Source organism: Camelus dromedarius, chromosome 24, assembly GCF_036321535.1.
Source record: "Camelus dromedarius isolate mCamDro1 chromosome 24, mCamDro1.pat, whole genome shotgun sequence".
In the NCBI taxonomy this organism is placed as follows: domain Eukaryota; kingdom Metazoa; phylum Chordata; class Mammalia; order Artiodactyla; family Camelidae; genus Camelus; species Camelus dromedarius.
Window position 1 is genome coordinate 16,935,487 of NC_087459.1, and position 13,209 is coordinate 16,948,695.

The 13,209-nt window shown below is 42.5% G+C and overlaps 2 protein-coding genes across 4 annotated transcripts in view; one reads left to right on the forward strand and one right to left on the reverse strand.

Annotated features, from left to right (window-relative positions):
- Nucleotides 1–2,833, forward strand: part of LOC105092293 (cytochrome b-c1 complex subunit 2, mitochondrial) — a 21,654-nt gene extending 18,821 nt beyond the window's left edge. Inside the window, exons 14-15 of one of the 3 annotated variants that reach the window (XR_010377674.1) lie at nt 1,153–1,363; nt 2,350–2,833. Coding sequence is in view for 1 of the 3 variants with exons in the window: in XM_010983959.3 (XP_010982261.1) it covers nt 1,153–1,236 (84 nt within the window). In the remaining 2 variants the exon portion in view is untranslated. Of the gene's footprint in view, nt 1–1,152; nt 1,415–1,932; nt 2,029–2,349 lie in introns of those variants that run through there. The other 2 variants (XR_010377675.1, XM_010983959.3) reach the window with 2 other exon arrangements.
- PDZD9 (PDZ domain containing 9) lies at nt 2,091–13,209 on the reverse strand. Its single transcript, XM_031471178.2, has 4 exons — nt 13,179–13,209; nt 11,119–11,298; nt 6,381–6,570; nt 2,091–2,714 (listed from the first exon to the last, which is right to left on the reverse strand). The coding sequence occupies exons 1-4, from the start codon at nt 13,207–13,209 to the stop codon at nt 2,330–2,332; spliced, it is 786 nt and encodes a 261-aa protein (XP_031327038.1). The 3' UTR covers nt 2,091–2,329.

A 13,209-nucleotide genomic window follows, 5' to 3' on the forward strand; every position in this document is an offset into this window, starting at 1 on the left:
GTCTACCTCTTGTGGAGGCAGAAGGGCTCATTACCATCAGACCTGCAGACAGCCTCCTTGTCAACTCAGGGTATCCTCATTCAGCTAAATTACCGTTAGATCCTTAAACCGTTTTAGATCCTTAAAGGTCAAGGAGAGTTAAATATTGGCAGTTTCACACGATTCAACCTAATTGTCAAGTTTGGTATTTTCCGTCCTCACTCCTAAGAGATAAACTCTATCCTGCCAGTCCTTCATGATCCAGTCTTCTCGGTCTGAGACATTCTCTTGCCCCTGCTGTTTTGTGTTGGGTTTTTTTTTTTTTCTTCCCTTCACATATTTTGTTTGCTATAAGATTGAGTTGTCTTACACCTCTCTGTATTCCCTACTGTGCCTAACAAGTACATGAACTACAGAATAAAGCCAGAATCAGTCCTTTTTATATTAAAAATGCCTACTCCCCTTCCATGGTAGAGGTCTCAGCCATCTCACCAAGGGATCTACCTTATATGTAGGGACAACGGGGGTAGGAAAAAGAAACAGGCTGTGTCAAGATAGTAACACTGACTTGATTTCACTTGGCCTCTACGTTCATCGTACACACTCTCCCAAATGGCTTTCCCCATCTTGTACACTGTACTGTCACGTGAGCCCAACCCAGCTGCCTCCAACACCATCTCTGTTTAAAAAGCTGGCCTGAGATACTGTGGGGCTGTTCCTCATGGTATTACACTTAACCTAAACAACTAGCCTTTGTTTGGTTTGGTTTTTCATTTGTTTTGTTTTGTAGGGGAGGCAGTTAAGTTAGTTTATTTTTAGAGGCAGTACTAGGGAATGAACCCAGGTCCTTGTCCGTGCTAAGCACACGCTCTACCACTGGAGCTATGCCCTCCCCCTAAACAGCCAGCCTTTGGAGTATAACTTTTCAGTTAACAGTGTATGTTTTATTGACTCAGACTATTTGCCATTGTAATATAGAAACAAGGAAGTACACCTCTGCCCTGTTTTGCAATGTCAGAGAGGTTTTCTTTTTCCCCCTTTTTAAAGCTACCTGCATCTCTAGAGCACCAGACTTGCTCAGTCACACATAGGATGGAATATTCCGAGGAAAAGAAGTTTATCTTCTTGCTTATTTCTATTAACTTTCTGTTTTGTTTGTTTGTTTACTTAAAGGCTGCAAAGAAGTTTGTTTCTGGCCGGAAGTCAATGGCAGCAAGCGGCAATTTGGGGCATACACCTTTTGTTGATGAGTTGTAATACTGAAACACATGTTACAGGAAAGAGCTGAACATTTTCTCAACCCATAGCAGCAAACACATGGAAGTCAAAAATCTCTAATGTAATATTTATCTTTTTTCCAAAATATTGTAAAGCATAAATGCAGGTAATTGTTCCCAGCTGACCTAAAGTCAATAAAACATTCTGTTTAAATGTTTTTCTTGCATTTTTCCTAATCAGTCAACAACTATTTATCATATGCTGAGGTTTTTGTTTTGATGCTTTAAAGGAGAACAGAAATATAATAATAAAGTACAGAAGCATGAGAAACTATCAAAATTAAGGCTAAGTGGCAATCAGAATAAGTATTTCCAGATTATTATTGGTGACTTTTTAAGATAAAAATAGTTAAAAATGTGTCCTCTTGGGTAAGAACAATTAAATGGTCTGGATTTTACCCCCCTTTTTGCCTTTTCTGCAATAGAGTTATTTGTGAAAAAATATAAATTCCCTGTTAGTCATATCCAGTATGTGCACTGCTTCATTTTCTGTGTTTATCTTTACTGTGGCAGAATTTGGTTTTCTTTCCTCTTCTCTCTCATCTGTTCCTATCCTGTCTCTTTCAACTAGTTAACTATCAACCCAACATTCAAAGTAAAAGTAAGGCTGAAAAGGGGGGCAGAAATTCTAATGTAAACAACTAGCCAAAAAAATTTCTCTTTTTCTTTTAAATAGGGCACTTGAAGTTTACAAAACAAGAGAAACTACCTAAATTAAAATGTGGTACTTACCTTAAAAAATAAAATTCTCTACTATGTTCACACATTCTGATACTGGGTTCCCTCTGCTGCATTTTCTAAAAGACGAGACATTCTTCTCAGAAAGGAGGGTCTTAAGGACTTGAATGATCATAATGATCGGAACAAGATCATTTGTGAGGTCTGTGAGACCCCAGGGCAGTCTCTGCACATCACTTTGAAGGTCTCCAAAGGCTTTACAACACGGTCGTGATGGAGAACTGGGAAGTCTGCACATATTCCTGTAAGGGTAGCAGAACTATACGTGGCAACGCACAAAATTTGGGTGTTTTTGAGAAAAATGCATCTGTGATGACGGATTTGCAAACTGCGGCCTAATCATCTTTTGATACAGGTTGACCCTTGTCCTCAGCTTGGGCATAATCTTCCAGCCAAAATGCATCTGAGGAGGAGGCCGAGGAGGACGAGGAGCTTTTGTCATGCTTCACCATTGTCCAGTAAGGAGAAGGGGCTCTCACTTCTTTCTTGTGATCTTGGTGAATCACCACATCACAGTGAATGTCTTCTCCCACACGCATAGTATGGTTCTTCTTTTTATATCCATGCCATTCTCTGGAGATAGACATCGGTCTCCTTGCAGCATGATGCCCGGTGGACCGTGGATATTTATAGTACTTAAGCTTTTTATCTAAAACTACATCTTCTTTGTCATCGCTGCTTGTGGAGTCATCTTTTGCCTGCTCAGTTTTCTTTGTTGTGCTGAAATGAAAAGAACAGTGAATGAAATGGATTCTTAATGTCTGAACATTCATTATCACCCAACGAGATATCTTATAACCTGCTTTGTTTCATAAAATAAAGGATACGGTTCAGCTTTAGCACCGCCTTTCTGTGTTGACATTTTTCTTTTTAAAATTACCTTTAAATTTGTTTCCATTCCTAAAAGTAAATCAAGTTCTGCCCTAAGTTATTTCACATTGCTTTAAAAAGCTTTGCACAGAACTTTAGCTAAGCTCAACTTCTGACCAGAATATTAGCAGGCCTCAAAGGGTAAGTTAATTTCGCTCCACCCAGAAAGACAGGTCATTGTGGCCATCTCCTCCACAGAACTCAGTCTTCATGGGTCACATGGAGTCAGCAATAACAGAATATTACTGATTTTCAGGAAGCATCCAGAAATAGGGGCCTCATATAAATATCTTCCACATGGTAACCACTGGGAAATCTTTACATCTTTTTTTTCCCATGAGCATCATTCTTTGCTTCTCTTTTGGGTTTACAAGTGAGGATTTGTAGAACACCCTTCTACCCAGATGTGTCTCATCATTCACTCTTCCACCTCACTGCCATCCAAAAACTTGTAAGGATTTATTTGTAACTTGCCCCAACTATTGGCTTTCTTGGTTGTTGAAACTCTGCTGTCAACTACAGGCTTCTTGAACTTCCTTCCAGTGCCTACAGTACCTGCACCTTCTATTACTTTCCTGAACAAATGCTATCTGTCACCGGCTCTCCCTCATTCTGGTGCTACTGCCCAACAGATCCAAAATCAGATCTTTGTAATTATGAACTTTCTGTCCTGCTAATAAGGAATAGGTTTCTGCCCCAGCCCCCTCAACCTGTCAGACTTCCTAGTGTTACCACTAACATCCTTGGAGGTCTGCCTGTTTTATTTGCCCCAAAGAATTTGGCGCAGCTTTTCCTAAAGTTTCTCTCTTCTGGCAATACACATTTGGTATTGAGTCAATTTTACTGAAAGCCACTAGTTTTAAATAGTGCAGTTTTCTTTGATCCTTGGTTTAGTGCTGTGCAAGGAGATTCAGAAAGTCTCAGGACTAGAAGAGTCTGCGTTCAGACTGCAAAGGATATCCTTTGTAACCCTGTATTAGGTCACTGCAAAGGACAGGTGGTAGGGCCACGTTCTTACTAAAGTGGTATTAGGAAATAACTCCACAAGCCAGCGGGTTGGGGTTGGCTGGAAACAACTTCTATGACACTAGGCCTGCCCAGAGCGTCACATGGAGTGCTCTCTCCAGTGTGCGCACAGTGCTGTTTGCTCCTGAAAAACAGTCACAGCGACTTTGTGAAATAAGCCTTTGCCTGACACTTCTGCCCCTGCCCTGCCCCCTTCCACATAACTTGCTAAAATGCCTTCTATACAAGCACTTTGCTTAATTAAGAAAGGGATTCAGAACGTGATTGGTATTGTCCCTATGTTTGTGGGGTTTAGCCTCATACTTAGGTTGTACTAGTCTGTGTTTATCTCCTTGCTTTTGAACTGTCAACCAACCATCCTTAGATTTTAATACTCTGAATCTCAAACTGTGTGCTTAAAACATAGTTGTTCTGTAAGCAAATCTCAGGCTGGAGAACTGAACTTCCCAGTACAGGGTCCATCAGCGACCAGTGGCTGCTAAATTTAAACTGATTAAACTTGAATAAAATTTAAAATTCCTCAGTTACAAACCCTCACATTTCATGGGCTTAATGGCCACCTGCAGCCAGTGGCTGCCATATGGGATAACACAGATACGGAACGTTTCCACTACCGTAGAAAGTTACTGGACATCACTACTCTGGAGGCAGACCTGTACCACTTAGCCCTGGGACCTCTGGCAGGTGTATACATCCCTCTATTGGATTCAGTTTTCTTATCTGTAAAATGATGATAAATAAAAATAGTTGGCATGAGGATTAAATGGTATAATGCTTGTAAAGCAGTGTCCAGTAAGCAACGAGTAAGTGTTCACCATTGTCATTAATGATTTTTTCATCAGATCAGGATTGGTTTGGTTACTGGGGGGAACTTTTTACCCAGTCTGTACCCGATTTGAAGGGGACAACTGCGACCCAGCTCTACTCCACAGTCACCACGTGGGAGTACAAGCCCATCCTCTGGTTTTTCAAGAGGAACCAGAGATGAAGATTCTTTCCATAAAGACCTTAGATTTGTAAATTTAGCAACTCAGATATTTTTCATTTAAAATTTTTTTGAAATATTCAGAAAAGTGCAAACAAAAAAGTTTAATAAAAAAAAATTATAAACACCTTGACAGCCACCACGCAGGTCAAGAAATAGACTACTGCTGGCCCCTGGAACACCCCCCGTGTGTATCCTTGCTCTCTGCAGATGACTGCGCCTCTAGCTTTTGACAACAAACACCACAGGGGACAAGCAAAGCACGTCCGTGGGCCGTATCAGTCCCTGGGGCCGTAAGCTGGGCTCCCTGAAGTAATGTCTATGCAATATGGGCCATTTTTCAGTAAAGCCCCAGCCATGTTTCCTTGAGCCCAACCTACTAAGCAGACGTGTACAACTGCAGCAACTAGCTCAGGAGTCCGGTCGGAACTAGGAAGGGCTGCTCCTGCATCAGAGCGCTGCATTTGTCACGTGAAGAAAAGGGAGATGGAGAAATCAAGCACAACCCTGAAATTTCTGACTTACTCGACGAGGCAAATGCTCCCCCGCTAAGACAGCAGGGGCGAGTTGGCTTTTGATTTTAGGTGTCATGAGTTTGAGATGCTCCTCGTATGATACGTCCAAATGGAGATATCAAGTGGGGAAACCACAGGAACCAGTGAGATTGCTTAGGAGATTGAGAGAAGAAAGCTAAAGACTAAACCTTGAGGAACTCCAAGGCTGGGGAAAAGGAGATCAAGAGGAAGTGACCAGAAGAAACAGGAGACTCATGGGAGTGTGGTATCACAGAAGCCTAGGGAAAATGATGTTTCAACAAGAGTTGAGGTGGGAGGTTGTAAAGCGTCTAATGCTGCTCAAAAGCCAAGCAAAATGAAGACTGAGAAGAGTCTGTTAGGATCAGCAATACAAAGGTTGTGGGTGACTCTCGGAAAAAGGGCTCTCAGCCTAGAGATGAAAGAAAGCAAGGCCTGCACTGAGCTGGGAAGTGGTGTCTCCCAAAGAAACGGCAGTGTCTAATACAACTCTTTCAACAGCTTTGGAGTCAAAGGACAGGACAGTAGCTGGAGGAGCAAGGAGAGGGAAGTGGAGTTAAGGTGGGGTTTGCTAAGATGGCAGAGACTTTAAAATATCTTAAATGTTATTAGGAAGGATCCAGAGAGAGAAGTTGACTATGCAGGAAGACAAATGAGGAAATGGGATTCACAGCACATGTTCAAGAGCTAACTTTGGAAAAGGGAGCCATGTAGTGTATAGGTTTGGAGGCAGAGTTTCCACTGGATAGTTTGGTCTCTTTTTTTTAACTCTGTGTCCAGGGCTCTTGCCTTTACCATTCTGCATATTGTACTTTCCAAAAGGACTTACAAACCCACTAAACAGTAGCAGTGTCATCAATCCCTCCCACATGGTATAACTGATAATTCTCACATTAAACCTAAGACTCTGTGCTTCATAGGCCCTGGGGGATTCTGTAGTATAACAAAGATTTCCTAAATTGAACTACTTACTGTGTTATTGGAAATTTGGTCTCAGGGATTAAATCATATATTTCTTGCCATTCCTTGGGTATGTCAATAAAATTTTGGTAAACCTCGATTTGTAGCACTGTTCCTATGGTGATATGTTGCAAAAGCTTTAAAAATTCTCGAAGAGTATATCCTAACACATTGGCGTGGCCGACACTAATCAGAACATCACCTGAAAAAGGAGAAGAAAAATCAGTAAAATTAAGATAATGGTTTAAAAGGATCATACCGTTTCTGGCTTTATCGTGAGATGTTTTTGTTTTTGTTTTTGTTTTGGTGCGGTGTTTCTCTTTGTAGGCTCATATTGTTGGTTCATTTTGAACCAAAACGAGGCTTCAGCCTTTATTTAATAAAAATAGCCATCAGTGACATGTGTCCTTTGAATAATGAAGAATGCATGCAAGATGTTTCTTAATAGTGTAATGGTATGGTAGCCTATTTTTACATTTCTGAAGTCCTTGGTATGACACGGGAAAAACCATTTATAATCTGAACCATCTTTTAGGATTCTAAAAATGTGTTTGTTTTGAATAAAATAAATGGCTATTTTTTTATAGGAAAAAACACTCACACTAAGTGAATAAATGACCTACTTTCTCTTATGCTTGCCTGGCCATTTCCAGTGCCCTCCGCTAGGAAGCAGACCATTTTAAACTTCAAGTCTTTCGTTTTACTTTGTGCCCTTATGCAGTATTCATTGAGCAAGTCATTCTGCATGAAACACTGGACAATTAGCATGCTTTAGTTAAATTTAAGATGTGCATACAGAGAGTATGTTGGTTCAAAGGGATTTGACAGCAAGGTCCCCTACTTTAGGGCAGTGCTGGACAGGGAGGGAAGGGTGATGGTCAACCACGGAGCTTCTGAGCCTCCAACAGATAGAAAGAGTCACATCTTGACAGCAAGCCCCTGGACACCCCCCCAAACTGGATGTTTAAAAGACCAGTTATTCAGTTGTACCCACCTCCCTATCCCCAACAGCTAGGGCATGGACATCTAAACTAGGTCCAGCCATTGGGCAAGCCCCCTGGGTCACTGAACCTGGAGCAGGAGATGCAGAGGGGTGACAGGTGCACCATGGCCTTTTGTCCTCTCACCATTTTCCAAACCTGGTTCTCCAGCCTTTCTGGCAATTCTGTCGGACTCAATGTTTTTTGTTTTTTGTCTTTTTTTAATATTTTTTATTGATTTATAATCATTTTACAATGTTGTGTCAAATTCCAGTGTTCAGCACAATTTTTCAGTCATACATGGTCATATACACACTCATTGTCACATTTTCTTCTCTGTGAGCTACCATAATGTTTTGTGTATATTTCCCTGTGCTATACAGTATAATCTTGTTTATCTATTCTACAATTTTGAAATAGACTGGGATTTCAGACTCAATGTTTTAAATCTAGCGCCTTAACAGAACTTTTCTGCTGCTTGCAGTGAAGCCCTCTGATTGCCACAAGGGCATTCAGCAAGAGAGGAAGGAATACAGAGAAATTGCTTTTTAAGGACAGGCTTACACTGGGTAAAATTTTAGTCATCAGCTCTTACTAGTACTAACATCCCGCCAAATGGTCATAGAAACTTTATAGCTAATATTGGATAAAGTGACCCCAATGTGTCCCAAGGGATGTGTTCACCTCTCTGTGCCTGGGAAGCTAGGGGCCCCTCAATCACCCTCATTCCAAGATAGATGAAGCCTAAGGTCAGAGAAGAGTCAAGATGAAGTACCTTCTCTGCTACTACTCCCCACGGTGCTATAATTGGGAATTATGTGATCCCAGAGGCAGCCTCCAAGGAATGCCAAGGACAAATTTCCATAGTGCTAGATCCTATCAAAAACGAAAGTTCACAGTATTGAAGAAAATGAATACTTAGAAGGGTGAAGAAAATCCTCTACTTTGGTCTTAAAAAACAGCTGGGGCCAACTTCAGAATAAAGCAGGGCTTCTCCCAGCTACCTGCAGACTCTGCGGTCTAAAACAGCTGTTCACCCGACGGAAGTTAATTACAACAGTAAAAAAAAAACATACTCACCGGAGGAGCTTATTTGCCTAATGTTAAAAGGAGTGTTTAGATCTGAAAGCTATGGCTTGGCATTCTGTTTAATTATGTTGTTAAAGGGTGACTTTTATCAAGAGGGCAGAAAAAAAACAGCTTAATTCCCTGACCGTCCTGGCTTGTAAAGCAAATGTGTCACTGTACGAATGTGATTACTCTGGCAATAGACATTAACATTGCCCTTCATAAAGAAACACCAGTTTGGTATTTATGAATATCAATTCCATTACACTTTTTTTTTTTCTGTTTTTCATGGGCTGTAGGAACCACATTATGTAAACTCTTGTCTCGATTACCTACATTTAATCAACTTTGCAGCAGCCAAGCCACTAGTGAAAAAATAGATCTTATTTTTCTCCCATCTCTCCCAACTAGGTCGTAGATTCCATAGCTCTGTGTGGTTAGAGACCACACATGTTTGGCTCATCATTATACCACAGTGTCTAGCAGGACGCCTGTATACAGCAGGCATTCAGGAAATGCTTACTGAGTGAATGTGGCCTGGGAAGAGTGGTGGCCAGTACATGACTTGTATTTGCTTCAAAGCCATATTAATTTCTTAAGACTCTGGATATAAGAGTTTGCTAAAGCCATATTGGCCAAAAGGAATTGAAAGTTTAGCCAGAATAAACTATCACTAAATTAGGAAAGTAAGATGAAGCCTTATCATGAAACACCAAAGGAGAGGAATTCAAAACCCATGAATGAGAAATAATGGGACTGGAGGTAATGGGGGTCAAAAAAATTAGCAGTTTTCTAAGACTCTCACCTCTCAAAACCTCATAACCATTGTCAAAAGGACTGAGTTACAGAATGTTAGAAACCTTGACCTTGACGAGAAGTGGCTGACTTGTCATGATGAGAGTTGCGGCCCTGGACTTACTCTGTATTGAAATCTCTTTTCTAGTCAAAGGTATGGGCTTTCTAGGCAGACAGGGGTTCAAGTCTCAGCTCTGACCTCCCCACCTGGCTCTCTATTGAATAAGTTACTTCATCTCTCTAACCCTCTGTATTTCATTATCTACCTTCCAGGAGTGTTACAAAGATTTAAATTAGTTAATAGATGTGGAAACACCTTGCACAATGCCTGGGACAAACAGTCGTTTACTATCCATTTATTTATTAAGCACAGGCATAATAAACGTGCCAGTGCTGTAGGTAAGTCTTGGATTTAAAAGATGAATTCAAGACTACCTCTGACCTCAAGGTGCCCACGAGCTATAGCCCCACCGTGAGATTCTGCTTCATGTGCATGAAGGCATACTCCTGTCCCACCCTAGTGAGCGTGCACTCTGGTTATCAACTCAGCGTCTGTCACCTGACCCCAGGGAAGCAAAGGAGAGCAAGCAGAAACAGTCCACGGGACCTGTCCTGCAGTTCTTTTAGTCTGGAAAGTCCAGAACTCTCTAGCGGTTTGTTTCCCAGCACCAAATAGCGACATGCGGGGAAAATGCTTTGGATTTTAAGGTGAGGTGAACTGTTTCATTATAGCATCATTTACCCACTTAACTCTTTAATCCACTGTGCCTAACCTAGCTGCAATTAGAATCACCGGAGGAGCTTTTAAACCATGAACTGCCCTGTCCCCAAGCCCAAACCAACTGAATCAGAAGCTCTGGGGAGATGGGCCACAGGCGTCTTTGGTTTAGAAGGTGTCCAGGTGATTCTAATAGGGAACCAGAGTTACAAACCACTGGTTTAATACATCGGAGGCTCCTGTGTCACAATCATTTTTGGTTAATTAAAACACACACACACGTCTAGAGAATCTTTAAGAACAGCCTAAGAGAAATTTTTGTCAATATTTCCGTAACACTGTATTTTTCAAAGCATGTTCATAAAACTTATCTCAGCAACCTCTGACAAAGGTGGTATAATCCCAGCTTAGAGCTGAAGTGACTGAGGCCTGGAAAGTTAAGTGACTGTCCAAGGTCACAGAACTAGAAAGTGCCAGAGCCTGGGCCTGAATTCAGGCCAGCTCACACTGAATGGTTTCTCCTTCTCACCACATTATGCTCAGTGTGCATCCCTGACTCCCGAGCACAGCACAAGGCCCAGAGCAGGCACTGGGAAAACACGTCTTGAACTGGATGGAAAATTCATTCACCCAAAGACAAGAGAACCAGGGCAATGCTGACAAACAGTGTAACAGAGAGGGTTCGAATCCCCGCTCCTTGGTGTGACGAAGTACAAGTTAACTAAATCTCTAATTGCTTATCTGCCAGGTGGTTCAATGCAGAATCTACCTCAGGGACTGTCAGGAGGGTAGAATGAGATCATGCACCTAAATGTTAATGATGACTAAGACTGCCAACAAAAGAAATCTTTATCCACAGAGAGCCACAAATGCCTGTGTATGAATCCCACTTGGCAGATGGGAGTGAACCTGGACAAGGAACTCAGTCTCCTGAGCCTCAGTTTCCTCACCTGTAAAAAGGGGGTGATAATAACAGCTCCCACCTAGAGGCTAAGAATTCAATGAATAAAATCCACACAACAGCGAGGGTTATATAAGTAAAAGCAACCGGCTTGCCCGTTGAAAGCTCTCAAACAATGTCATCATCATCATTGTTACACTGAAACCTAATACCCTGAGTCTCTCTGGAGGCAGATGGAAAGGGAGACAGAGGTGGAGGGGTTGGGAGGCATGGGGAAACCACAGTCACCTGGCTGGAGTTTTCCATCCCTGGCTGCAGCCCCCTTCTTAATGAGGTGGGTGATCTGAAGGTAGGGTCCATGCTGGATGACGATCAGGCCTAATCCCAGGCTGCCCACAGTGAGTTTGGTCTGCTGAGTTTTGCTCAAGCTGTGGACAGATGACTTAACCTTGAGGCTGACGTGCCTTCCTACAAAAGAGGGAAATTTGTTTTAGCCCTTCACCTAGACATCAGCATGACAGTGGCCCCTGGGGTTCTAAAGCCAGGCTCTTAGGGCAGTTACTTAACCTCTCCATTCCTTAGTTTCCTTATCAATAAAGTGAGGATAATAAAAATGCCCACTCAGAGGGTTGTTATGAGAATTAAAGGAGACAGTGAAAGGGCTTTGCACAGTGCCCAGCACAGTGTGCATACTTAATGTTAGTTATCATTATCCATTCACTTAACAAGTACTTGCTGATGCAGGCAGGATGCAAGGAAACAGAAGTGTTTCTTGCCCTCATGGACCTTCCAGCCTCATGCAGGAGGCAACTACCAATGAATCATGTAAACATATGTTGAACAACAAACTGTAACACATACTAGGAAGTGCAGACAGCTCTGATGGTGGCCAACAGGAGGCCTAAGCCTCCTTGTCGGGAAGGCAGGTCGGGCTTCACAGAGGAGGGAAAATTTGAATTGAGGTGGAAAGGACCAATAGGAAAGCTTTAAGCAAAGTAGGATGAAGGGAGCAAATTGGATCAAGATTCTGAGACAGGAAAGAATATGAAGGAGGCTGGTAGGGGGCAGGCAGGAGGAACAAAGGCAGAGCAGAGGGAAGCAATTTCAGCAGGACAAGCTAAGATCTGCATTCAAACAAACAAACAAACAAACAAACCGTTAGCTGCTGTATGGATTGTGGGGTCCAGGGCGGAGTGAGAAATGAAAGGGTTACTGCAGTCACCTACGAACGTAGTGGCAGTGACAGTGGAAATGCACAGCAGGAAAAAAAGCATTTGGGAGGAAAATCCAGGACAATGGGTAGGGAGGGGCTGAAATATGTTGTCTACAGAACTAAATCTCACAAGAAAAGTTTCAAAGACTGAGGAGTGATTTAAAGCAACAAGGTATTTTCCAAGAGGAAGCTTCTGAGGAGATTCATTTCTAGTCCACAGGAAGCTTCTGGGCAAACTTGTTTTCAGTACACTCTTTCAATGTTTCTCACACACGCGCACACACACACAAACACACACACACACTTTTCCTTAAGGAGATGTGGCAAATTGCTATTTGCCAAACCTTTACCAAATCCATGTGACTGTGGTGTTTTGGGGTGCCCAGAGTCCTCCCCACTGCTGAGGGAAGGGCTTCCCCTGCTCCCACATCCACAGCTGTGGGGAACAGGCTGGCTTCCTGGCCCTTCCCTCCAAGCAAGTGTCCTTGTCTACCGCCAAACTCACCCTCCCCTGGGTGATGCCCAGATGCCCGCAGATGCCCCCTGTCTGAAAAATAAAGTAACGTACTTTAAAGAAAATACCACCTTCAGGGACTTTTCAAAGACTAATCCTGAAAAGCGATTTGGAACAGGTCATCCCCTCCTTGAGCCTCTGGCTTCTAAGCAAACGGAGAACTGGCATCTTAGGATCTGAGTTACAACCTCAGCTTGCAAATTAAATGTGCTTATGATAGAAGCTACTATGAAGCCCAGGCTCTAAAGACAGTAGGGTTAAGTGAAAGAAGCCAGACTCAAAAATGCCATTTTTGTGACATTCTCCCTGGCAAGGGTAGAACTATAGGAAACAGATCGGGAGGGTGAGGAGGTGGGATGGTGAAAGGAGTTGGAAGCAAAGGGAGGCGCAAGGTAATCTTGGAGGTGGCGAAATTTCCACATTTTGATGGTGGTGGTGGTTAAACATTAGGCATGTGATTGTCAAAACTCAGAAAGGGGGGGGGGCTCTTCCTGTATATAAATATCGTTTGGCAAACAAATGATGGTGAGAGATGATCTCCCAGGCCAAGAGTGTGACGTTCCCATCTTACAGAGGAAGAAAAGCGACGATGTCTTGGTCCCCAGGGCATCTCCCAGTTACCTTTTCTGCTTTTGTGGACAGCCTTCTCCAT